This window comes from Lemur catta, chromosome 4 (assembly GCF_020740605.2).
Source record: "Lemur catta isolate mLemCat1 chromosome 4, mLemCat1.pri, whole genome shotgun sequence".
Lineage (NCBI taxonomy): Eukaryota > Metazoa > Chordata > Mammalia > Primates > Lemuridae > Lemur > Lemur catta.
This window is the reverse complement of record NC_059131.1, coordinates 70,165,605-70,193,030: the sequence shown is the minus strand read 5'-3', so window position 1 is coordinate 70,193,030 and position 27,426 is coordinate 70,165,605. Positions and strand designations below refer to the sequence as shown.

At 43.1% G+C, this 27,426-nt stretch overlaps 1 protein-coding gene across 4 annotated transcripts in view; it reads left to right on the top strand.

The window, feature by feature from the left end:
* Positions 1-27,426, top strand: part of ACOXL (acyl-CoA oxidase like) — a 299,186-nt gene that overhangs the window by 134,035 nt on the left and 137,725 nt on the right. For all 4 annotated transcript variants that reach the window (XM_045550091.1, XM_045550092.1, XM_045550093.1 and 1 more), the window contains exons 11-12: positions 3,047-3,163; positions 16,269-16,422. In XM_045550091.1, coding sequence (XP_045406047.1) covers positions 3,047-3,163; positions 16,269-16,422 — 271 coding nt within the window. The remainder of the gene's footprint in view (positions 1-3,046; positions 3,164-16,268; positions 16,423-27,426) is intronic.

Genomic DNA, 27,426 nt, shown 5'->3' with positions numbered 1-27,426 from the left:
TATTCCGTAGGAGCTGGCCGGAGCTGTGGTGCACCCTAGGAGTTCTCCAAGTGAATCCATAGACTCATGCACGGTGCCTGCGCTTGGCTGTACATCATAGTCACAGAACATAATTAACAAGCTAGAAAGCCGACGTAAATTTATTCTGGATGAAAAAAAAAAAAACCAACTCATTATAGCAGGAGTTGAAAACTCAGTGCTTCCCAGGCCAGGAGGTAGTGTCAGTGAGTGGAGGGGGCTCTGGGGACCTCAGGGGACAGCTGTTCCTTGAGGAAGGGGCTGGTGCCCGTGAGCTCTGGCAGATCCCATCGTGAGAACGAGGTCCAGAGTTGCCAGATCTTCCTTGGGCTGGAAATTCAGATTCTTGTGAAATCTGATTTTTGTGAAATTGCCTGGTAGCTTGGCAGTGGATCCAGAGGAGGTGACTCCTTCCTGTCAGCACAGTGAAAGGCACTGTGAGGACTGCCACGTGGACCTTGGTGGCCTGTTCCTGCTCTGCATCTGTCACCCCAATTGGGCTGTGAGGGTCACAGATGAAATGGGACTACTACACAGTGTGCCTACATTGGGAAACTGAGGCACAACAGGTCAGAGGTCAGATCTGGCATCCAAAGACCTCTCCTGAGGTCTTGAGGGGGCCACTCTGCTGTGCTTTATCTGCATTTCCTCGTTTGCAAATCTCGTCTATTCTTGCATTCATTCAACGAATGGCGAGTGTCTGCTGCATGCTAGGCCACGGCGAAGACTTCACTCGCAGAAATGGGAAATTTGATGGGATGCTATTTAAAACTGTATTGGTGTTGTAGTAATTTTTCAGCAAAACAAAAACTAAAAGGTGATGAGATCAATGTCTTCTGTCACCGTGTGGGTAAAGTGTCCTGAAATGAAGCCCTGGCAGCACATGATGAAATGCTGGTGACTGATGGGAGTGGGAGCACAGGGCTGTGCCCAGAGCTCCCTCTGCACATGCTGCCTTGCCTGGGTCTTCTCCATGTCCCTGGCTTTGTGCTCAGAGGCTGGGACTTGGCCTTCCTGACCCTGGGGATGCTCGGCGCCTAGTGTGGTGCAGGTACAGAGCAGACACACAGATGTCCCCCAGAGGAGTGGACTGCATGTGGCCGTACCTGGTTTTGGTAGATAAGATTTTAGCCACAACAACCACAGGTAAAGCTACAGTATAACCCGGCATTTACCAATGGAAGTTAAGAGAGTGGAACAAATGGAATTTGTAAAATGACTATATTCATCAGCTCAGGCTACTATACCGAAATACCATAGACTGGGTGGCTTAAACACCAGAAATTTGTTTCTCACAGCTCTGGAGACTGCAAGTCCAAAATCAAGGTGCTGGCAAATTCAGTGTCTGGCGAGGGCTCTCTTCCTGACTTGCAGATGGCCACCTTCTTGCTGTGTCTTCACATGGTCTTTCCTCAGTGCATGCATGTGGAGAGAGAGGAATCACTCTCTTCCTCTTCCTATAAAGTCATCAATCCTATCAGATTAGGACCCCACCCTTCTGACTTAATTTAACCTTAATTATCTCTTAAAAGCCCTATCTCCAAATAGTCACATTGAAGATTAGGGCTTCAAAATTATTACGAATTTTGGGGGGACATAAATTCCATAGCAATTACCTAATATTATGATGACGCTGTTATTGGGTCCATGATTTTTTTTTTTTTTTATCAATTTCAACATAATTCAGCAAAAGCCGAGAGGTTTCCGTATGGGCTGTCAGGGCTCTCGTTTGGAGCCAGGGCCTGCTGTGGTCAGGTGTACACTAGGATGAAGGGGAGCATGTGGGTGAAGGGCAGGGTGAGGCAGTGTTCCCAACCATCTGTGGGTTGGTGAGACTGTGCCTGGGGGAAGTCCGTGCTCTTAGAGAACAAGCCTGTGCTCACAGTGCTTGCAAGCAGCTGTTACTGTGTGTGCTTGTTGTGTATATCCTCACAACCACAAGACAGGGCCAGGTTGTGAATCCTGAATGCCTTATGCAATAAAAAGATTATGGTGCTTTTTATTCATTACAAATAAAAATAATATTAAAATATAAACTTATGTTTTAGAAAGTCTTTATCAAATACACAATTTTTAAAGCAATTGTTCATTCTCTCCCCTCTCTTTGAGAGGTAGATGGATATCCTCACCCCGCTAGTGTCTGAAGCACAGTTTGCCCTGCCCTTTTGATAATACAGTACCATGTGTGCATGTGTGTGCATGTGTGTGTGCACGTGTGTGTGAGTGTTGTTCTTTCAGAAATCAACATTAAACTCAGAGCTGTCCAAAATCGGGAGAGTGCCAAAAGCAGGACTGTAGAGCATGAGTCTATATGGGGCAGAGGGTGACCTCTATGAAAGGCCTGGATTCTGCAGTCTGCAGCTCCTGGATTCTGCAGGATTTGTCCATGGGCATTGCCTGTGGGGACAATCCCGCCACTTTATAAATTGCTCCGAGGAAAGCCTTGGTTCACCTGACATAGCTGCCTTAAAGTGCAACGTGGCTGCTGTCTACCTGGCGCAGGGATTTAAGGCAGGAGGTGGAGAGCGCCTTTTCCCTGTAGAATTGCGGGGGGGTTTAGGTGGGCTGAAAGTAATGACCCGCCTGTGAATCTGACAGGAGCACCCGGGTTATAGTCGCCCTCCTTGTTGAGAATGTCCTTTTGAAATATGTTCTAGAGTATTGCTCCCATCCTATTAATTATGTCACAAACTTAGTAAAGCTGAATAATTAATGATCACAGGGCACTTGGAACTATAAAATGTCATGTAAATGTTAAGGAGTAAAAATTACTCTGTGTGTTAGATAGATAAGTTGCTTTAAAAATATTCCATGGTGGGAAGGTTAATTTCTAGAAGAGCTAAAAAGCTTTCTGTTGCGCTTTCTTCAGACACTGTGGATGTCCTATTGTCTTAACCACAATGTAGGAGACTCAGGTTTCTGTATTCCAAAGTATTTGAAAGACCAATGGCTGGCTGGCACTTTTAGTTCTGGACATGAAGTTGCCTACTGGATTTTGATAAACACTGTGTCTGTTGATTCTCTCTAGCCGGAGGCAGTTTGGGCCCAAAGCCAAGGAAGAGGTGAAGATCATTGAGCACCAAACGCAGACCCTTCGGCTGATGCCTCACCTGGCCACGGCCTTGGCTCTGACCTTTGCCAGCAGGTGAGGTGGCGCGCGGGGCTTACTCTCTCTCAAGTTGAGTGGGGTGCCCTGGCATCAGTAAGGATTCAGAGGGGAGGCAGGCACAGGACTTCACCTTCTAACTGTAATCAGGAAAGAATCTGTGGTTAAATCCAAAGCCCAGGTTAAAAGTAAGGTCCGAATCTTGACAGTCTGTATATCCATGAATGGAATCCAGGGAATTTGAGAAGACTCAAACCAGCATTTCTGCAGATTTTCTAAAAGTAACATATCAAACAGTTAAAATTTCTTTACCTTCTGATAAAGGTTCTAATTTACAGTAAAGTTTTCAGAAACAGGTAAAAGGGGTGTGTGTGTATGGGGGACAGAGAGGAGTCAGGATTTTGAATAGAATAACGGTAAGTGCATATGGAAATTCCCATTTTGTCAGCATATGTGTTGTGCTGCTGACTTGTGGGTTGCCCGGCCGCTGCTGGCCTGGCTGGCAGGGTTGGATGGGTACACCGCTGTTATTACTGCACATGAGGCCAGGCCCGTGGAATGCCAGTATTCCACGGTGCACAAACTCTGAATCTTGCAGGCAGAGCTTCAGGTAAGATCAATCCATGTCACCTACAAGAAAAGTTAAAGCACTTACATCCAATAGCTGTTACTTAAAATGTTTCTGAATGTTTTTTGAGGTTTAATTTGGATACAGTAAAATGCACAGATTTTAGTGTATAGTGCAATGAGTTTTGACACACATATATTCTTGTGTAACTAACACTGAAACGAAATATAAAACATTTTCATAACCCCAGAAATTCCTTAGATCCCTTTATGGCTGACCCCTACCTGACTGCCATAGCAGAGACAACCAGTTTTCTGATTTTTATTGCCATTGCTTAGTTTTGCCTGTTCTTGAACTTGATATAAATGGAATTATTAATACATGATATGTGTTCTTCTATGTCCATTCTATTTCATTTAACGTAATGTCTTGATGTTCCTCAATGTTGTTAATAGTTTAATTTTTATTTCTGCATAGTAACATGAAATGAATAAACCACAGTTGGTTTATCTGTTCTTCTACTGATAGACATTTGAATTGTTTTCAGGCTTCTAACTACTATGAAAAAGCCTAAGTGAATATCTTTGTGCAAGTCTTGCATTTTTCTTAGAGTAGATACCTAGAGAGGACTTACTAGGTAATTTGGTAAGTGTATGCCTAACTCTATAAGAAACTGCCAATTTTTCAGACAGGTACTATCATTTTACACTCCCTCAAGCAATGTATGAGAGTGTCAGTTGCTCCACACCCTGACCAATATTTATTTACATTCTTTCTTAATTATATCTGGACTAGTAGTTATGAAATGATATCACATTGCAGTTTAAATTCACATCTACTGGCAGCTAATAATGTTGAACAATTTTTCACGTGCACATTGTCCATTGTATGTCTTCTTTGTGAAGGATTTGTTTAAATCCCTTGCATATTTTTCTAAAGGAGGTTGTCTTTTTATTATTTACTTATAAGAGTTGTTTATATATTCTAGAAACAAATTCTTTGTCAGATACACTTATTGAAAATATTGTTGCCCAGTCTGAGTTTTGCTTTTTTATTTTCTTAATAGTGTTTTTTGGTGAGTAGAAAATTTTAATACTGATTAAGTTTAATTTATCCTTTCTTGTTCCTTTATGGTTATTGCTTTCTATGTCTTTTCTAAGACATTTTTATAATTATAGCTTTACAATAAGTCTTGAAATCAGGTAGTAGTTCTGGCTTTACAGAAATAAAAAGGAATATAAGAGAATACTATTGGCAATGGTATGCCAAAAAATTAGGTAACACATGTGAAATGAAGTCCTAGAAAGCAATAAATTGCCAAAAATTAATAAAGAATAAGTAGAAAATCTGAATAAACCTATAGCAAGTAAAGAGATTGGATTAATAATTTTAAAACTTCCCACAAAGAAAAGCCCAGGTCCAGATAGCTTTATTGGTGAATTCTGCTAAAGATTTTAAATAAGAATTAATATCAGGCCTCCACAAACTCTTCCAAAACATAGAAGAGGAGAAAACACTTCCCAGCTTTTTCTTGAGGCCAGTATTACTCAATACCAAAATGAAGCAAAGACATTAGAAGAAAACTGTAGACCAATATCACTTATGAATATCAATGTAAAAATCCTCAACAAAATGCTAGTAAACTGAATATTAGTAAATGTATAACAAGGATTATAAACATGTCCAGGTGAAATTTATCCCAGGAATGTAAAGTTGGTTTACCATACAAAAAAAAAAATGAATGTAACACACCATATTAATAGAATACATTTTAAAAACACATAATCATCTCGATAGATACAGAAAAAGCATTTGAAAAAATCCAATACCTCTTCATGCTAAAAACACTGGTATTTTGAAGGTTTTTGTTGTTGTTTTTGGTGCATACATAGAATTGTTATTTCTTCTTGGAGAACTGACTGTTTGTCATTATGTACTTTCTTTGTCCTTGAAAATATTTCTTGTCCTGAAGTCTATTTTGTCATATTAATACAATTACTCCAGGTTTGTTTTGTTTAGTAGTTTTCATGGTATATATTTCTTCATACTTTTATTTTAACCTACCTATATCATTAAAGTGGGTTTCTTGTAAACAACATATAATTGGGTTTTCCCTTTTTTATCCAGTTTGACAATCTCTGACTTTTAGCTGTTGTGTTCAGACCAATTGCATTTGAAGTGCTTATTGGTATGTTTAGATTAAAATTTATCATATTGATTGTTGACTTTTATTTTTCCATCTGTTTATGTTTCTTTTTTCCATTTTCCTACCTGTTCTTAAGTGAATTGAACTTTATTATTCCATTTTATCACTTTTATTGACTTATTATCATATTTCTTAAAAATATTGTAATTGTTGACCCAGGATTTACAATATACATCTTTAATGAATCAGAGATTACCTTGAAATAATATTATATTTCTTCCCATGTGGTGTAAGGACCTTAGCAGTGTTTTCCCAATTCCTCCTCCCATGCTTTGTGCTATTGTTGTCATATAATTTACTTTTAAATACACTACAAGCACAGCATACATTGTTATTCTTTTTCTTTTACATAGTTATGTTTTAGAGCAATTAAAAATAAGGAAAATTGTGTTTTATTTTACCTCAGTTTATTCCATTTCCAACACTGTTATTTCTTCATGTAGATCTGGGTTTCTAACTGATATCATATTTGTACATATTTAACATTTTTTGTGGAATAGGTCTGCTAGCAATGAATTCCCCCCATTTTGTTTTTTGAGAGAGTCTTTATGTCTCCTTTTTTTCTTTAAAAGATATTGCCAATAAGTACAGAATTCTGTGTTGATAGTTTATTTTTCTTTGAGCACTTTAAATATGTCGTTCTACTGACTTTTTGATTCCTTCGTTCTCATAAGAAAACAGCCATCATTCTTTTAGCTATTTCCCTTCTCGTGCCCTCATGGTCTCTGGCCTAGCTCAGTGTGCTCACGTAGCTCTGTGGCTCCTCCCCTTCCTTCCCTTCTTTCTTTCCCTCTGTCTCAGCCACCCTTACAGCATAGAGTTAACCTGGTCACAGGATCCTGGGGAAGGCAGTGGGGGGAAGAGGTTATCTCCATTTTAAGCCTGGGGAGAAGTTGGCATTTTCTGTGACATATTCTGGGTTTCTTATTTCTTTCTGGTTTATTGTCTCTGGTACTTCTCCTCCAGCTTGTGAGGAAACAGCTTCATAAAGTTAGTTGTATCATCAGAAAATTTCATGCTAACTACCTCTCCTTACACACCTTTTATTTTCCTTTTTTTTTTTTTCTCTCTACTAAGATGATCAAGCCTTGGTTATAGGTCCCATCTCCCAATTTCCCATGGACATAAGCTGCTAGTCACCTTGCTTCAAAGTCCAGAGTCTGGGGTAACTGCAGGTTTGACTGGATAGATGTTTATTCAATGCATTCAGTCCTGCCCAAGCACAAGGGGAGTCCAGAGCTTTGGGTGTAGGGTCTGGAGTTAGATTAGCAGGAGAAACAGGCCTCCAGCCAGGGTCAGCTGCCCCTGCCTCTCCTCCCATTTCATGTGACAAAAACATGAGCAGTCAGACTTCATTTTGCAGTGAAAAAGTAGGTAACAGACATGAGTGGGGATCATTCTTTCCGTGCACATGTGTTTATATATAGCAACTGCACAACACCTTGCCAATAGAGTTGTCAGGTAAAATGCAGACACCTAGTTACATTTGAATTAGAGATAATCAACACATAATGTTTCAGTCTATGTATAGCATACTTAAACTAAAAATCATGCATTGGTTACCTGCAATTCAAATTTAGTGGGGTGTCTTCTGTTTCTATTAAACCTGGCAGCCTTACTGACTAGGCCCTGTACGTTTGCTGGGGCTTGAGTCAGACGTGGTCCCTGCCATGTGGCTCTTACGATGCCTGTCTGGGGTCTGACAGTAGCAGGTCGGCCAGCAGGCCTGGTTCAAGGGGAGATCTTTACCCACTTCCTTCCCCATCTGCCTCCATGGGCTAGAGACAGGGAGGACCTGCCGGGCCTCATGGAGCCCACTCCTCCCCCACCTCATACTACTCATATTTTCTTACTCTCAGCCAAGGGGAGGATAGAACCTGATGTCTTTGGGAGCCTGTTTGCCCTTGGAAGCGATGGGACGACTGGCTGCTCAGTGATGGGCAGTGCAGCTTGGTGAGGAGAGAGCTGTCTCTTGGGGGCTTCAGGGAGAGCAGCACAGCAGCACCGTGGTGGGGAGCCCCGAGAAGCCAGCAAGGGTGTTCCCCATCTGTCCTCTCCAGAGTTGGTGTGGCCCTTCCCTCCTGCCCTCATCACACTCCCTGTGCCTCAGTTGCCTCTTCAGGCCCTGAGGATCCTGCAGCCACATGGTCACAGCCCTGCCTGGGTGGCACCTGCCTCCAGGTAGGATTCCTTCTTTCTGTCTTTGGCCATGGGTGCCTATGCTGGGGGTCAGCTTCTTAGCCTCATTCCGTGGGGTCTACGGCATCTGAGGATGGCTTCCCATGGCTGGGTGCTGGCCGCAGTGTCTCGCCAGTGGACACCTGATGCCTGGGTCTCACAGGATGTGCATGCTGTGTCCACCGCTGGTGTCCTCGGTGTTCTGACTCACTGACTGTGACCACAGAGTCCCTTTGTGTGGTGGCCCTGTGGCTGGTCACCATTTTCCTGAGCTTGTCTTTCTGGGACACCCCTTAAAGATGGGTGGAACTTGGTTCCCATCCCCCGGCCTCTTCTTAGTTTCTAGGACCTGGTATCTCCACATCTCAGGTCAGCCCTGCCTGCTTCACATCCCCGCTCAAGCATCCCATGGCGCTGCAAACTCAGCGGGCCTCACCCATCCCTTCCTTGTGTCCCCCAGGCCTGTGCATCCCTGTGTCCTCTGAATCCACCCAGGGACCAACGCTGAGTGCCTCACGGGAGGGGCAGGAGTGAACCCATTGAAAGGTGGACAGTTGCCAAACTGCCCTGGGTTCAAATCCCAGCCCCTCCATTTACCAGGCACATGGGCAATTACTTAAATTCTCCAGACGTGGACACCCTCAGAGTGTGAATGTCAGTACCTACTTCAGAGGGTCATCATGGGAGTAAACGAATTCACCCGTGGAATGTGCTTATGATGGGGCACATTCTACATGCTCCAGCATGGCAGTGCAGAGCAGGCCCTGTGGGACCCTACTCACAGGTGTAAATCCTGATCTCACCAATTGCTCATTGTATGACTTTGAGAAAGCTGCTCACATGTCAGTGCCTCAGTTTCCCCATCTGTCAAATGGGAATAATAATACCTGACTTACAGAGTTATTATTAATAGAAGGATTAAATGAGTGACTATTTGGACACACTCAGAGTAGGGTCTGGACTGTGACATATGTATGATACGTGGTATAACACATGCTCAGTAAATGCTTAGTTGTTATTGCCATCACCCCAAGACTCCTCAGCCTTTCATCCCTCCATCCCACCAATTACCACAGTCTGCTGATTTTACCTGCTGTACTGAAATCACTCAAAGCCCTCTCTCCCTGTCATCTCACCTGGACCGTCAACCGCCGCACACCCAACCCAGGCAGCCTGGCTCTCTTCAAATCTGTTCTCCAGGAGTCACCAGCCCTCTACCTGAAATGAAATCTGAAATCCCACTTTCATCCTGGGACCCTCCTGTGGCCTCTCCAGTATCTTCTGCACTGGATAAAACTCAAATTCCCTCATATGGCCACGGAGCACCTTCCCCCTGCCCGGCCCTGCCATCTCCCCCTCACCTGTCGGCTCTTCTGCCCTCCATCGTGGGCCTCCACAGCCGTCCTACGCTTACGCTCCCCCTGCCGTGGCCTTTCTTAAGAGCCCTCTTCACCCTGGCCCCCCACCCCAGTCACCCCTCACATGCTTGTCTTCCTTCCCCTGTGAAGTTCTGCTTATCTTTTGAGACCCACTTCAGGTTGTCATCTCCAGGACATCTTCCTGGATGGAAGCCCCCTCATAAGCTTCTTGGAGCAGCGCCCTGGGCCCCTCCTGTCATTGCACCATTACTCTTGGTTTGTGATTACTAATTCTGCGAGCACGGAAGTTGTGGACCCCTAATTTGGCCTCTTCACATCTAGTAGTGCCTGGCTGTCACAGGGGTTACTTCAGCTAATGGAATGCAATTGCCTAGTGTGAGTACATCACACCTGGCCGTGGGTTAGGTTGGAGCTTTGCTTTTAAATCATTTGATTGTCTCTGAAGCAAAGTTTCTTTTTGTGAAGGAGTCCAAGAGGTAGCCGGCCAGGGAAGTTGGCAGCTGATATCTCCCCTTGGAATCATCTAGTGGGATTTGCTACGAAGATTCATTTCCTAGCTTAGCAAATGACTAACAACTCAAAAAAAAAAAAAAAAAACAATGATATTTGCAGCATACCAGCCAAAAGGAGTATTTTGGGTCTGCCTCTCCTCTTGCTTATTCCAGGCCAAATGGGCAGCTCGAGCAGTCCAGGCTGGGTTCCAGGCAGGAGGGGCCACAGCACTGTCCGTGCTGCTGTCCTTCCGGATTCAGTCATTCCCTCGGGCAATCTCTTGTTACCCAACGCCTAGAATGATAAAATTAGGATAATAGCTAACATGTTTTCAAGTGCTTGCCATGTACCAGGCTCTGTCTTGTGATTTTTACATACACTAACTCATTTAATGTCTCAAGACAAATCAGTAGGGCAGAGATTTTTCTCTCTTTGTTTTTTGACTGATGCATCTATAGCACCTAGAACTGTGCCTTACAAGGGTAAGACTTTATTAATATTTATTGAATAGATGAATGGGTGGAACAGCATTTCACAGTTTGCAGAAACTCACCGAGTCTTCTCTTTGTCAACAAAAGGAGTTCAGGATAGTTAAGCACCCTAGACATTCCTCATCAAATGGCCACGGCTATTTGTACACTGTACTATTTTTAATATAATTCTAATATCTTATTGCCAAATAGTCTTGTTTGGTCTTTTTATGTAAAATAAACTTTTGTAAATCAAATCCTGCCTTCTCATTGACATTATGGTTTTAGAGATATTCTATCTTCATTTCTCATGGATCTTACCATGATGGTGAGTTCTAATACTTGCTCTTCCTTTATGTATTCTTTGGGTGAATGTAACCCATAAACAAATACCTTGCATTTCTAGAAAAATCACCCATTAAATAAACATAGATAGAAATGAGGGATAATTTTGCTACAAGAATCACTGTTTCTTAATTTGTCTTTTCAGCCACTGTGAGTTTCTTATATCAAATTTTCTTAAGGCATGCTCCTCTGATGGTCTGAAATGCACTATGTTTGAGAGATTTCCCATACTTCCTTTTCAAGCAGATATAAGGGTATGACAAAGAGTGAGAGCCACTGGGTGCATGCCTCCATCTGGCAGACAGAGATGCTGGCTCAGCAGGCTGCCGTGCCTGACAGTGTTGAGTAAAATCACACGTGAGCATTACCAAGAACTTTCATCAGATCTTTGTTGGGTGGTGTCAGGATTCTTTTCTTAAAGTCTACTTATTTCTTATTTCTCAATCATTTTCATCTGGGATAATGCAGAGGGTGTGTGTGTGTGTGTGTGTGTGTGTGTGTGTGTGTATGTGTGTGGTTGGAGAGGTCAGTGGGGTATCATATATGCATTTTTAAAAATGACCATTTATGAGATTCTCTGAGAACCATTGTATTATAGTTATAGCCCAGGGCATGGGTGACTATACTATAGTATAGATTAAAATGCCATAAACTTGCTCGGGGCACTGATGGGCACATTATTTATTTAGGACTGGAGAGCCGGGGATTTGAATCCTAGCTCTGCCTTAACAAATGTGGACCTTGACTTAGGTATGTAACCTCAGTTGAGCCTCAGTTTTCTCAACTTTAAAATGGAGATATGATTTCCTATTTTATAGGGTTGTTGTAAGGGCTAAGCAAGATGATAAATGCATAAGCCCTTTGCTTACAGTAGGTGCTCAATGCAGTTAAGTTTCTTCTCATTCGAGTGCCAGTGAAACAAGTAATGGTTTCCACGTCTTGTCAGTTTACCCCAGCTTAATGATTTTAGTTATGTATTTGGATAGCAGCCTTTTGTTTTTTGCTGTAGGACAAGGCCCAAGGCAACATCTTTTGCATGTGTTGGTTTTGCATATGTAGGTTTTATTGGAGAAACAAAGATATTCAGACATTAGAAAATGTTCTATGGGTGGAGGAAGGTAAACACCTTGAGCCAAAATTGACTTTTGTCATTAAGGAAATGAAAAGGTTAGCCACAGGATGGGAGGAAGTGTTTGCAATACATATATCTGACAAAGGGTTAATATCCAGAATATGTTAAGGAAACATTCAGTTAAAAATAAGATGGGCAAAAGATTTGAATAGACATTTAGGAAAAGAAGATATATGAATGATCAGCCAATAGACAAATGAAAAGATGCTCACAATCCATTAGTCATCAGGGAGATGCAAATTCAAACCATAAGGATATACTAGTACATGTCCACTAGAATGACTAACATTAAAAAGACTGCGAAGGCCAATTGTTGGCAAGAATGTAGAACAACGTGAATTCTCATACACTGCTGGTGGGAATGTAAAGTTGAATAACCATTTTCAAAAATTGTTTGATGATTCTTAAAAAGTTAAAAATATATCTGCCATATGACTCAGCCATTGCACGTCTGTGTAATTACTCAAGAGAAATGAAGACATGTATCTCCTCTAAGATTTACATTAATACATGAATTTTCATAACGATTTTATTTGTAAAAGTCGCAAACTGGAAACAACCAAAATGTTCGTCAACAAATAAATGCATAGATGAATGTGATATGTGCATTGCATAGAATGGAGTACTAGTCAGCAATGATAAGGAACAACCACTAATACGTACTGTGATGTGAATGAATCTCAAAACAACATGCCGATTGAAGGAAGCAATACACAACACATACTGTGTAATTCTACTTAATCTTATTTACATAAAAATACAACTAATTCATAGTGCCAGAGAGCAGGTCAGTGGTTGCCTTGAGGTGGGGATCGACAAAGGATTGGACTGCAAAGAGGCATGAGGCATTTTTGAGGGGTCTTGGAAATGTGCTATAGCTTGACTGGCATTATTCTCATGGGTTGTATAGTTGTCAAAACTCTTCAGATGGTGCACTTTGAATGAATATAGTCTGTTGTAAATAAATCATTCCTCAATAATGTTGATTAGGAGAAAAGTGTTTAAAGTAAAAATAGCAATGAAGTTTACAACATATGTAGAAATATATGTCTATATTTATATCTATGCATATTATATATGTTTATATATTATACGTATCTTAATATATGAAATCTCAGCAAAATGGTTGGGAGAGTGGAATGGAGGTATATTGTATTGTCGTAAGGTTCTTATATTATGTGTGAAGTGGTATAGCATTATTAGAGGGAAGAATGTGATAAGTCAAAGATGCATATTTTAAACCCTAGAACAATCACTAAAAAATAATAGGGGCATAGTTAAAAAGCTAACAGTGGAATACTAAAAGTTATTCAGTTAATCAAAGGAAAACAGGAGCAGAGGGAAGGGGGTATAAAAAACATATAGGATAAATTACGAAAAAAAATTGCAGAATATTATAGTTTTAAATTCAATCATGCTTGCTGATAATTACATTAGGTGTAAATGATTTAAACAGTCCTATTAAATTTGGAGGTTGTCAGACAGAATTAAAACAAATCAAGATTCAACTAGATGCTTTCTACGAGAAATCCATTTAAAATATAAAGACAAATACGTTAAAAGAAAAATAATCAAAACTTTTTTACCTGCAAATACTAACCATAAGAAAACTGTAGTGGACATGTTAATATCAGATAAAATAGACTTCAGGAAAAGGCATATTACCAGAAATAAAGAAGAACACATCCTGATGATAAAGCAGTCTACTCCTCAAGAAGACATAATAATTTGAATGTGTATGGACTAATAAAATAGTTCCAAAATACATGAAGAAGATGGGCAATACTGAAAAGAGAAATTAACAAATCCAAAAGGAGAGTCACAGGTATCAATTCTTTTGTTTGAGTAATTGATAATAAACAGGAAATTGGTAATGATATAAAAGATGAACAACACTACTAATGAACTTGACTTAAATGACATTTATAGAACACCCTACCCAACGACAGCAGATTACACATTGTTTTCAAGTGCACATAGAATATTTTTCAAGACAGACTATGTATTAATAAATTTAAATGGATCAAAATCATACAAAGTATGTTTTCTGATTAGAATGGAATTAAATTTAAAAATTAACAGAAAAGTATCTGGAGTAATCCCCCCATATTAGGAAACTAAACAACACACGTAATTCATAGATTCAAAAAGAAATCACGAGAAGTTAGAAAATATTTTCGACTAAATTAAAATGAAATACAACATATCAAAATTTGCTAAAGCAGTGCTCAGAGGAAAATGTATACCTTTAAATGCTTACATTAGAAAAGAAGAAAGGTTGAAAGCCCATACTGTAAATTTCTATTTTAAGAAGCTAGAAAAAAGAGGAAGAAATTAAGCCTAAAGTAGAAGAGATCAATGAAATTAGAAATAGCTAAACAATACAGAAAAAATAAGCCAAGAACCATTTTTTTTTTCTTTCAACAGGTAATTAAAATCAATAGACCTTTAGCTAGATTGATCAAGAAAAAAAACTACAAATTACCAATATTTGCAATAAAAGAGAGGACATCTGTACAGATCTTATAGACATTGAAAGAATAAAATTAAATATTATTATTGATGTAATAAAAATGTAATGCCAATACATTTGACAAAGCATATGAAATAGACAAATTTCTTGAAAGATATATATTACCAAAAGTGACTCAAAAAGAAATAGAAAATATGAATATCCCTATCTGGCATTACTAGTGAAATCCATTAAATATCTAAGAAAAGAAAACATACCAGTTTTACACAAACCCTTTTGGAAAATAAAGGAGAAGAGAAAACTTTCCAACCCATTTTATGAGTATTGCCCTGACACCAAAAACCAGATAAAAACATTATGAGACCAGTGTCCCTTATGAACAAACCGTTAGCAAATCGCCTCATATCAGCAGGTGGCACTCAGTCAATGGAGAACAACCCATGAATCAGCACCTCTAACCACCACCGCTGTTATCTCCAGCCTCCCATGAGACCAAACTTCAAGGTCTTCTCTGAATTCTTCCAGTGAGTTTGAGGTGCTTACAAGGAGCTCAGTGTGTTGACCACCCTTGACTTTGGTGCCTGGCCCTAGGGCTTCTTTTGTGTTCTGGAGTTTGAACATAGAGAAAAATGAGTTCAGTAAAACTTTTACTCCCAGTAGTTGATCCAGACAATAACTCATTTTAAAAAAGACTTTAAAAATAAGATGAATAGGAAGGTGTTCGAAAGAAGGGAGACAGAGGGCGAGCTGACTTCTGTGACTATGGTGTTTTGAAATATGGTGAAAATGAAACTCAGAATTGATGGGGAGAAGTACATATTGAGGGAGACCAGCCAATACCACTGCACACTGCACAGGGGTCATACCCACAGGAGGCTGAAAAATGAAGGAAAACAGTGACATCATTTTGAAGGAAGGAGTTGGGCATAATCTGTATTAGTTTCCTATTGCTGCTGTAACAAATTGCCACCAACTTGGTGGCTTAAAACAGCACAAATTTATTTTCTTACCATTCTGGAAGTCAGAAATCCAAAACGGGCTTCACTGGTCTAAAATCAAGGTGTCAGCAAGGCTGCCTTCCTCCTGGAGGCCGTGGGGAGGACGCCTTTTCTAGCTGCTGGAGGTGGCCTCCTCACTTGTCTTATGGCTTCTGTCTGCAAATGGCCAGCTGACCCTTTCTCCTGCTGCACCCCCTGACTACTCCCATTGTCACATGCCCTCTTCTTGCCACCGCTTGCTCTAAGGACCCTTATGATTACACTGGGTCACCTGTATAATCCAGATCATCTCCCCATCTCAAGATCTCTAATTTAATCACACCTGCAAAGTCCCTTTTGCCATGTGAGGAAACCTATTCACGGGTTCCAGGGATTAGGATGTGGATATCTTTAGGGGCCATTATTCTGCCTACCACATAATCCATTCCAGAATTTCCAATGGAAGCAGGATTAAACAATTACAAATATAAAAGACATATGAAAATTTTGTGTGTCTGGATAAAAGAAAATAATTTGCAATATGATCCTATCTGTGTAGACCAAAAGAGGGAGAGATGTAAACATAGTGCCCCCTTGTGCTAGGTCAAGGGGTGCCTGGTCAGATGCCCACAGGAGTGACCGGGCCTACAGATGGACTAGCAGAGAAGTAAACATGGACAGAAAGCAAAGGACGGGTTTTCCGAGGGGAGGATGGGGCAGTGGAGACTCATGGTTGCAGATAGGGTGTTGGTGCTGGGTGACAGTTTTGAAGGCCCCATGAAGCCTTTGGCAGTGACCTTGGGAGGAGCAGGTTCCAGCCCAGCAGTCCACCTCAGACGCCCACGTGCCTCTGCCATTCCTTAGTGTGCTCCTTCACACGTGTGCACCGTTGCGTCCCTCACACGACTCTGTTTCATCTTGCAGGTACGCAGGGGCCCTCCTGGACGAGGACATCTTCCAGGGGAAGGAGCTGGTCAACAGCTGCTCGCTGCAGGCCCTGGTGGCAGGGCTGAAGGCCTACAGCACCTGGGAGAACATCAGCTGCCTGCAGGACTGCCGCGAGTGCACCGGAGGCATGGTGAGCCCCAAGGCCAGCAAGTCCAGTGGGTCCCCAAGATGCAGCAGGCCCTGGGGGAGCAGTGTGCAGTGGGTGGAACACAGGCTTTGGAGTCAAATGGAACTACGGACCGCCCTGTGCCTCTGGGTCCCTTACTTGTTAGCCTTTTAGTCAATGCATGTCCTCCTCGTATGGTGCTGCAAGGACTGATATAGACCATGTTTATAAATGTCTGACCTGCAGTAAATGTCACTAAGCTTGGTGGTGGTGGTGGCTGACAGCATGGGAAAGGGCCACTGCGGGTCCTCATGATCGAAGCTCTGCTCCATTATTTTCATCATTGTCATCCCTTGGGGAGAACACACTGAATGACCCCAAGGGGTTTCCCACCCCCAGGAAGGAGGCAGAAGGCAGAGCATTTAGAGACTGCCCACTGTGTCCCCAGCCCTGGGCCGCGGACTGGGTTGTGCAGCGAGGAGCACAAGGTGTGAGAGATCCCCGTATGTGTTGAGAGTTGAGGGGGACTCTGAGGATGCTGGGATCTGTGCCCTGGCTCCACGCAGCTCTGAGAGCAGAGGTGCCTGCAGGATTCAGGGGTCTCTGCCCCTTTGTGGAGGCCATGAGAAGGGGGACCCAAGTGGGGTCTCTGAGGGCAGGACACACAGAGCAGTGGATGGTGGACTCGTCACGTGCTGGCGTGGCAGGACTGCAGGTATCATCTGCACAGCTATTATCTGTGGCCGTTTTGTCCAGGCCACACCTCAAGGAGGAGAAGGGAAGGAGGGTGCCCCTCTTGGGCCTTTGGTCTGAATTTAGTGCCGAACGTGGTTGAATATTTGTCCTGAAACAGCAGCTCTAAACTGAAGGGGAGGATGAGGAGTTTCAGCTCAGTGGAGAAGGGGGCAAGAGCACGTCGAGGGCAGCTGTGGAAAGTGAAAGGGCAAGGACAGGTTTCCGGAAAGCCAGCACCCTGCTCTCTGCACCACAGCCGGGGACCCCACCAAGGGGCGAGGAGCGGCCAGGCCTTCAAGGGAGGCAGTCAGGTCCTGCGGGTCCCTCCCACGGGAACAGTGTGTCCACCCGTGTGAAAGCCAGCGTGATCATCCTCTTAAGGGGCTGAGTAAAGATGTGTCTGTGATGGTGGGGGGGGGGTGATGTGTCTGCTTCGCTCCTGTGGGGGTGTTGTATGGGGTCCACACGGCACAGGGATTTTTATGGAGGCATCATCACAAAGGTGCCATGGATTAGTAACTCCATCTCCAGCCCCTCTCCCTTCTCAGAGGATGGGGTAGGGGTAGGGATAAAAGTTCCAAGCTTCTCGTCATGGCTTGGTCTTTCTGGTGACCAGTCCCTGCCCTGAAGCTGCCCAGGAGCCCACTAGGAGTAGTCTCAGCAGGACAAAAGATACTCCCATCACCCAGGAAATGCCCAGGGATTCAGGAGCTCTGTGTCAGGCACTGGGGGCAGAGACCAGGTGTATACCTGTTGTATTGCATCAGGAGCTCCGGGACAGGAACCAGGGACCAAGACTAAGTGTATGTTTCTTACAAGATCACAGGACCACAGCCCTGATTTCCATTTCTGTTCCTTCCTTTCCCCTTCCACCCCCACATCCACCCAGCACCTAGCACAGGGCTATCGGTAGAGACATAGGTATTTGTTGAAAGAAAAGATGAGAATTTTTTAAGTGTTTCAAGTTCAGAATCCACTCACCGCATCTTCTTCAAGCAGGAGCTCTCTGGGGTGAAGTGTGGACTTGAGTTTGGGGGTGCTGGGAGGGTACTGAAGACCACCTCTTTTGTGGTCTGTAGGGCTAAGCAGATCTTGCTTCTGAAAAATGTATTTCTACACGTTTACTGTCTTTGAAACCAGCAACCCTAGGTATGAACTTGGGCAAGTTATTCCCCTCTCTAGCCTTAGCTTTCCCAAACATGAAGAGGAGATAACAAACCTTCTTTTGCAGAGGTTATGAGGGTTAAATTATATGAGGTGATGAGTGTAAAAGCCTCATATGTGGACTCAGGAAGTAGGAGTTGATGTCTCTATCATGTGTGTAGTCTGGGGATTTGGAAAAGGAAATACCACATGGTCTCTTTTGCTTGCCATTGTACAAAGTGGAAAGGTGGCCACAGAGCCTGGCAAGACGTGGCGGGCCCTGCACAGAAGCGGGGGCTTGGAGGGCTTGGCGAGGATATGGAGGGTCCCCAAGCAGGGCCTTTTAGTGACTCAGAGGACAAGCAAGAGCCTTCCGGATGGGGGTTGGAGGCCCTGCAGGCGGGGGACACTGAACACAGGATGAGGGTGTGGGAATGTGTGACACATCGAGGGACACCAGGATGGGCATGGGCTGGGTCCCAGTAGAGGTGCAGGGGAGGTGGGGAGTGAAGAGAGAAAGCTGGAACCAGCCCTGGGAGAAGGAGTGGTCTTGTCTGCACGGCTGCCTGCAGCAGGCACCCCAAGGTGCCTTCAGGCCTGACCCACGTGGACAGCTGGTCGAGTGCACAGACTAAGCCCTCGGCACAGTGCCTGGCACATAGTGAGCACTTGGCAATGCCAGCTATTCTATTTATTGCCATTTTACAGGTGAGTAAACTGAGACTGGACCAGGAGGGCAGTAAGGGCAGGGACCAGTCTTTGATCATGACAGCCTAAGTCTGACTGTCATGTAGGGTAGTCAGCAGGTAGCTGTGGACTGAGCGATGACCAGTTGATGGACTGATGGATAGACTGATGGACAGACAGACTGATAGATTGATGAACAAACTGATGGACAGATGGACTGATGAATAGAAAGACTGAATGAATTAATTCATGAATATAAATACCTGTTTTTCTTTCTTACCCTTAGAACTTGAAGTTAGTCCACAAAACTTGACCCCTTTGATCTTTTCTTGCTTTATTATTAGTACATTTTTACCCTGAGCACTTTTTTTTAAAACACAGACTTTATTGTTACTTTTTGGGGGAGGAAAACACTGGCGTTGCCTGCAGGTTGTTCACATTCACAGCGATGGTGATGTTCGTTAGCTCTAAAACCTGCACAGGCCCATCTTGACAGTCCATTTGTTGGGGACAAATTTTGCTGTCAACATGTCTAGTTTAGGACATTGGGACTTGAGAAGAGAGGGGAGAATGAGAAATCATTGCGTGATTTACCAAGTTATGCGTGCACCTGGCCTCTAAATGTTTTTGCCTCTACTCTAAACATACAGCCCTGTGAAATCCTGTTTTTCTCAACTGCTAGCTTTAATGTCTGTTGCCATTGCCTAAAGTGAGCATTATCTGTGGAGAGCTGCCTCTTTGCTGAATAAAGCATTTACTGAATTACTTTTATCAATTACAAAAGTAATGCATATCCATTATAGGAATTTTTGAAAATACAGAAAAGCACAAAAAGGAAAGTAAATATATACCACAATTATACTTCTCAGAGATGATTGTTAGTATTTGCATGATATTCTTTCTATGCATTGTGAGTGTGTGTGTTTAAAATTTTATCACCCCCCTTTTTCACCTAAGAGATGACATGGATATGCCTTCAACTCTTTCCTACAACTTTACTTTGAAGTAGTTTTAATGGCTTGATACCATTTATCATGGAGGTGTATCATAATTTATTCAACCGGTCCTTCAAGTTATGTCAATTTTTTCCATTATTATAAATGACACTATAGAAAACATTCTAGTACTTTAGTACCTAACCTCTGTGGTTGTTTTTTGGGGATCAAGAATTTAAATGATAATTGGTATTGTTAACAGAGGTTATACCAGTGTCTACTCCCACCAGCAGTTGAACACAGAATGCCTAATAGTTTCTAGACCAGTGGCTTTCAAATCCTTTTGATCATGACCCAAAGAAAAAGGTACACTTTTCATTACAACCCAGTATTTACAAACATACACATATAAGATTGAAAAAGGAAATTTCATGAAACGTACTGGCCTCACCATTGTGGTGTGCTCTCGTATTTTCATTTTACTTTATGTGATTTTAAGAAAAGGTAGTTGTGGTGCATTAAATTGATTTCATGACCTCCTAGGGTATCATATTCTACTGTTGGCAAAACACAGCACAGACTCACTGATCAAAGAGAAAGCATCTTGCTATATATAGTTGAGAGTTGCGGGTCAGTGGAATGTGTCTGTGGTGATAAAAGAAGCTGGAGTTTCAGGGGAATATATTTTCTAGCCCAGGCTGTAGGGTGGCTTCTGCTGAGACCAAAATCTCTGATAATTTAGTTTTCACTGGAATGTTACTAATTTGGATTTTTGTGACTTAAGGTTTTGTATTTGAAAATGGGACAGAAATAAAGGCCTTTAAATGTCTTCTAAGCAATGGCATTTCCAAAAGTGATCAGTTCGTTCTACCTGCTTGGATTACCTTGGACATGGGGAGGAGGAATGAATGTGCACAGCAGCTTCTCAGTTTGGCCTGAGGGTGAGTTCGTGATCTCAACACTGTTGCTCTTGAACTGCTCCATGGAAACCTTTGGATTCTGAGATTCTTTAGTGTCACAAATTGATGTTTCCATATCACTTGGTTGATTTTAATAACATTATCACCCTGTATTAGAAAATCATGAGAAAGTCTTAACTTGGCTATTTCTACAGAAGCCTTGGCAATTCTTGCTTTCTTTGGGCTGTGGGCCTAATGTTGCAAGAGTAATATTTTGTTGCTTGAAGAACATTCTTAGCTGGGGGATGGACACGCTTGAAGCTCTGACTCAGGGTGGGGCAAGGGCAATATATGTAACCTAAACATTTGTACCCCTGTAATATGCTGAAATAAAAAAAAAGAACATTCTTAGCAATGAAGTAGGTAAATGCAGAGTACAAATGGCAGAGAAACTTTGGAACTAAATCATATTTTAGTTATTTAACTCCTTTGTTTCTGAGCTCTAATTTTTCTACCTTTGCAGCATAGTCTATCACTTTTTGTGGATAAAACCTGGGATAAAAGAGATTTTACACAAAGAAGAAAAATTTTTCCAAAATATGATTATAAAGTGAATACAGGTTTGAATTTTCATAATTCTTGTTCATATAAGCATTTCATAGCCTTGATGACTGCTGATTAAAGGTCATTGTTAAATATGGCTAGGTCCTCTTTATGTGTGGAACAAGTACTAGGTACATGTTCCCCAAAGGCTAGGTAATATAAGGGGGCTCTGTGCACTGCATGGAATTGGGAGGCCCTGAGATTTCAGTCAAATGAACATTCGGGGCCTTCTGACCAGGATGCCGAGGAACAGGCAGCAGATACCCTCCTGACTGATACAACCAAAAATGCACAACATATGTGCACTAAACAGTTTCAAAGACCCTGGACATCAGGCAATGAAGGACAGTCATCGTTGAAAGAGAGGAAATAAACCAGATGAGCCCTCCCATTTCCCCAGTTCACTGCCTTGAGAGAGTTTTCAGGCCATGCCTGAGGAGGGGGAACCGAGGCAGAGCCCAGCAAACTCCCTGAGTTGAAGACATGCAGCCGAGAGTCCAAGAGATCAAAGCATGCAGAGTTCACAGGCTAGAAGAGTGGATAGGAGAGAACTGGACAGAGAGAACTCAGAGATCTACAGCAGGTTCCCCTTGAATGTCAGCCAAGTACTGATTAGTGCATGTGTGTGAGGAAATGACTCAAAGATGAGGAAAGAATCACCCAAAAGGATTATAGGGAACAGTGTCCAGCATTCACACAGGGCTGGGAATAGTGCCTTTTCCAGCCAGTCTGGAATACCTTAAGGCTCACAGCCTGAGAAAAAATAGGAATGCTATGTATAAAAGAACAAAGATAAGGATGACAGCAGAGTTCTCATTAGAAAAAGGTAAGTAAGAAGACAGTGGAACAACATCTTTCAAATATTGAAAGGAAAAAAATCAATCTAAAATTCTATATCCAACAAAATTATGTTTCAAAAACAAAGGTATGATAAAGTCATTTTTCAGACTTGCAAAAGTTGAAAGAACTCATCACCAATAGATCTTTACTATAAGAAATATTTCCTTTAGGCAGAAGGAAAATGATAGCAGATAGAATATGGATTTACACAAAGGAATGAAAAGCACCAAAAAATAGTAATTTTAGGGATAAGTATGTGATTTTTTTCTTAGTATTTAAATCTCTTTAAAAGATAATAAACTGTTTAAACAAAAATAGCAGCAAGGTACTTTGAGGTTTATAACCTATGTAACAGTGAAATGCATGACAACCACAGCATAAAAGCCAGGAGAGGAGAGAAGGAAGTGCACTATGTGAAATCATATGATATCACTTGGAAGTAGATAGTAGTAAGTTAAAGATTTATACTATAAACCCTAAGGCTACCTCTAAAAAACATACTCCATGTTCTTTGAGGCTGCTGCTGCTGCAAAAATACATAAATAAATAAAATAATGCAGGAAAGACTTATAGCTAATGAAATGAAATTATAATGATAGTAAGTTAAGCTAAAGAAAGCAGGAAAAGAGGAAATTTGGAATAATGAAAAGATAGTTTAAATAAAAAATAAATAGCAAGATGATAGGTTTAAACCTGCCCATATTAATAAACACTTTAAATGTAAATATCCCAATTAAAAGGCAGAGATTGTTAGAAAGGATAAAAAAGCAAGACCCAACTATATGCTTAGAAGAAACACACTTCAAATATAAAGACATAAATAGGTTAAAAGTAAAAGGATGGAAAAACAGACACCATGCTAACACTAGTCAAAAGGAAGCTGAAGTGACTATTTGGACAAAGTAAATTCCAGAACAAAGAATATTTCACAGGACAAATAATGTCATTTCATAATGACAAAGGGGCCAATTCATCAAGAGGCTATAACAATCCTAAATGGTTACACACCAAATAACAACCCTATGAGGTGGCTACTTCAGGTATTCTCAATTTACAGATGGGGAAACTGAGTCTCTGGGCAGTTGAACAGACTTGAGCTCCCACGGATTGCCAGCGGATCCAAAGCCTGACTTGTCTGGCCTCAGAGCACATGCTGCTGTGGTGAAGCTGCGTCCAGAGGAGGAGAGTGGGCAATCACGCGGGGTGCCCAGGGATGCTTCCCCAAGGAGGCGTGGCTTGGCTTCCCTGTGTGGAATGAGCACAAGTCACTGGGTGACAGAGACCCCATTGCTCCCTGTGTTTGTGCACAGGCCCTACTTTAGGTCCTACAAGCCTCATCATATTAGGAAGTCCAAACCTCCCAAAGATGAGGTGCTAAACTCCATGGGCCTTCGTGCTTCTGATACCCAAGACCTGCCCTTCCTACTGATTCTTCTGCTGATGAAAAGGCAGCTATTTCCCAGGTCAGACACAGTAGGGTCCAGGACCCAAGCATGCCCTGGCTTGGGGCTGCAGGGGCTCTTTGCTTTTTATTTGTTTTTGTTAATAGTCATTAAGCACTTCCTATATGTGTAGGCACCTTTATAAGTGCTTTGCAGACTTTACATAGAGTAACTTAGCTAATTCTCAAATTAAATAAATACTGTTATTAGCCTTACTTTACAGAGAAAGGGAACTGAGGCCAGACAGATAGAATAACTTGCCCAAGGGCAAGCACTAAGAAGTGGCAGAGCCAGGCTTCGAACCCAGAGAGTCTGTCTCCAGAGCCCGTGTTCCAAACTACTCTGCCTTTTGCAAATTGGGTTGTCCTGGCTTCTGCCCTCTCTGCTCCAAAAAATAGCTGAGTTCTCTCTAATGGGATGAGCAGAGTTTGAGTCTAACCTGTGACTTTGCAACGATGTGAACTTGGGCATGTCCCTCACTTCCTGAGCCTCAGTTTCCAGGTACCCATAGACGTGTCCTGCTGAGCTGCCCGGTGGTTAGCATTAGACAGGACCTTCCTAGATTGGTGGAAGTCGCCGGGCAGGACCACACCCTTCCTCATCCTATTAGATCCTCTGATGATTTCCTGCTGTTTCCTGCTGTTGTACAGCTGAGGGACGTGAGGTAGGATTTGGTTGGATTACTCACCCCAGACCTCGCTGGTGAGTCAGGGAGAGACTGGAACAGGAGTTGGCAAAGCCGGGCCTGGCTTTGGCTCGCGGCCGTGTGACATTCCCAGTGGCCAGTACTTTGTGCTTACACATGTTCTGCATTTTGGCTTCTAATCTCAGTGTGTAAGTGGAGAACCAAACTGGCCTCATTTGGACGTGATGAAAACCCTTCACCTGCCCACATGGGAACGCTGCCTTCACGGTTCTCAGTTGGCCGATGAGAGCTGAGCTCTGCTGGCTCTGATTAGCCACGTGACGCAGGCCTGGGCTGCTTCTCTTTGTTTCTCACCTCCTTGCTTTAAGGATTGACAGGGCCAGAAAGTTCTCAAGACTGTTGATAGTTAGCTGTGCTTTCACATTGCCTCGATCCCCATATTCAAGCAAACCTAGATTGAATTTCCTAAACTCCCCCAAGAGAAGAGTAGGAGAAACAGCCCTGGATCTCACATTTCTGCCTCACGGGGAGAGGGGGAATTATGAGAGATGGGGAGATGGCTTGTCATGGAAGGGGTGCCCTGGGTTTGGTGTGGTTGGGTCTCATGGTCAGGGCTCTGTGACCTTGGACTTTACCACTGGGAGCCTCAGTTTCCTTGTCTCTTAAGGCCTAGAACATGATAGACACTCAATAAATACTTGATTCTCCTATTACCAAAAGTGTGGTACCTGTCCCCAAGGCCAAATCAGTGAGAACGAAGACCAAGGACAAGTGGTTTGAGGAAAAAGAAAGAGAAGTTTATTAATTTGCCAGCAAATGAGGAGGATGACAGACTCTCATCTCAAAAGACCACCATCCTGCCTTTAAGCAGAAATATAGGCTTTTTAAAGGGGGGCCGGGGTTGGTGGTTGGGCTTGGGTTTTTGTGACCAGTGTCACATGTCATGTCTTCGGGCTATTGCTCAACTACAGTTGGTGGTTTCCATCGACCTTCTGAAGATAACCTGGAGACCTTTGTCCAGACAATTCTGTAGAGCTATCTCCTGTGGTTTAAGATGCTAGAAAGCAAACAACAAAGAAAGTTTTCCCACCCCTTTGGTTACTGGCCTCTGGTAGGTATGGAGATTTTAATTCCCAAAAAGGGTGGGGTTTTAAAAAAAGAAAGCTTAAAATATTTTGCCCTTTTTCAGACCTTTACTTTTTTATACTCTTTCCATCGTCTTTGCTGGATGTGATAACAGGTCACACTGAAGGATCCCAACTCTCTGCTTCCCTTCTCCCCTCCCCCACCGTGACCCATTAGAGACATGTGGGAGCTGCCTCATTGGGGTCTCCACAAGGTGCAGCTTTGAACCGTGAAGGTGAGTCACGTCCCCCACCAGTGCTGACCCCAAAGCATCAGAGTCTACAGAAGCAAGTCTGGGGCTACAACACACCGTGTGGTTCCCACTACCCTCCACTGGGGAAGAGCTGGTGCTGGAGCCCAGCTGCTGGCCTTGGGCCTTCCACAGTGTCTCTTCTCCCTTAAGTGTTGGAGGCCCCTGGCCAGGACTGTGCCCTCTGGGGCCTTCTCCTCTCTGCTCCTGGCTCCTCCTTTTCTCCTCAGTGTGTTCCAGAATCCTACCAAGAAGAACAGAACTTGCCAAAGCAGAGGAAAGAAATATCTGGACAATATTGGAGCAGGCTGAGGTCTCAGGAAAGCTCTGCAACCAGACCAGGCATGATGATAAGGTTATCAGTTCCTTTCACGTGAGACAGGGAGCTGCTGTTTGCTGCCTGGAGATGTGATCCAGCTGGGTGATGACTGAATGATTACATACAATGATTGCATAACAGAACACTGAAACAATTGCAAGCATTTGTAAATTTTTTTTAAAAAGTGGTGGGAGGCAGAGCCCCTGCTTATTCAGTGGACTGAGTCCCAGGACTGATTCCTTGGGGAGATTCAGCAGTACCACATTTTTCTGGCATCAACCAACCCTCGGAACAGAGCCAAGGCCTGAAATAAACAAAACAGATCTCTGGGAATCCCAGAAAGATGTCACAAAGCCCGTGTGCTGCAGCACAAGCCCGTGCCCCACTCTTGAGGGGGCCTGGCCGCCTCCGCTCCTGTTGTTGACACTCATGTGTGGCTGCAGAGGAGGGGCAGAGGGACTCCGAATGTGCTGAGAGCACTCAGGAGCACCTGCTGAGGACCGAAGAAGATCCGTAACATAAACCAGACTCAGAAATCCCAGAGCATGGTGGGCTTCTGCCCAGCCCCGAGGGGCACTCAAAGCTCATCCAGAACTGAGTCCTCCAGGACAGTCACTTGAAGGCCACCCCTCCCTCCTGGATGCTGCAGACCAACTGTTCCCTGGAATAAAATAGGTGGTATCTGTTTTCAGTGCTGAGCTTCTCCCCTGCATTGTCCTGGACACGTATCTTTCAGAACAGTCCAGTAGGTCAGCCTGACTCAGATCTGATATGGCAGAGGCCACTTTGCTCCTCATCCAATATCTTAAGAAGAAACAGAGCCAAGAACAATGCTGGCTGTTGCCTGCATCATGTGTAGCAATGAGTCCAGCTGGCTGGGGTTGCATGTGAGAGCAGGACAGGGATGAGTGGGGCTTCACCATGACGCCAAGTAACTGGTGGCAGGCGGAAGGAGTTCAAGGTCCAAGGCAGGTTCTGGAAAACCTCCTGAGAATGATCTGTCTGGGGCCCAAGAGTTGACACAGCCCCCCTAAGTAGAAAGGCCATCTCAGTGGTTGCTATGACAACATCATCAGCTAGACTCTTTGCTTAGCTCCATCCTTGTTTTTCTAGGGCACCACCTGGCTTCTCCTCAACTCCCTCCCTCTCCCTTTCATCAGTCAGAGATCCTTTTTTCTAGAAGGGTTGAGGGCCTTCAGGAAGAATCCCAGCATTCTGGGCTCTGGATTAAAACCTAGGCTTCTCCTCATCTCTGCTGCTATAACACTGCCTGAGCATTACGCTCACAATAATCTGTTTGGCTATAGGGATTTACAAAGACAGCACAATAACAATGACCTTGTGATTATAAGTGATTCAACTTTGAAAGAACTTTGCGCTAAGATTAGAGGAATCAGCTCTTAT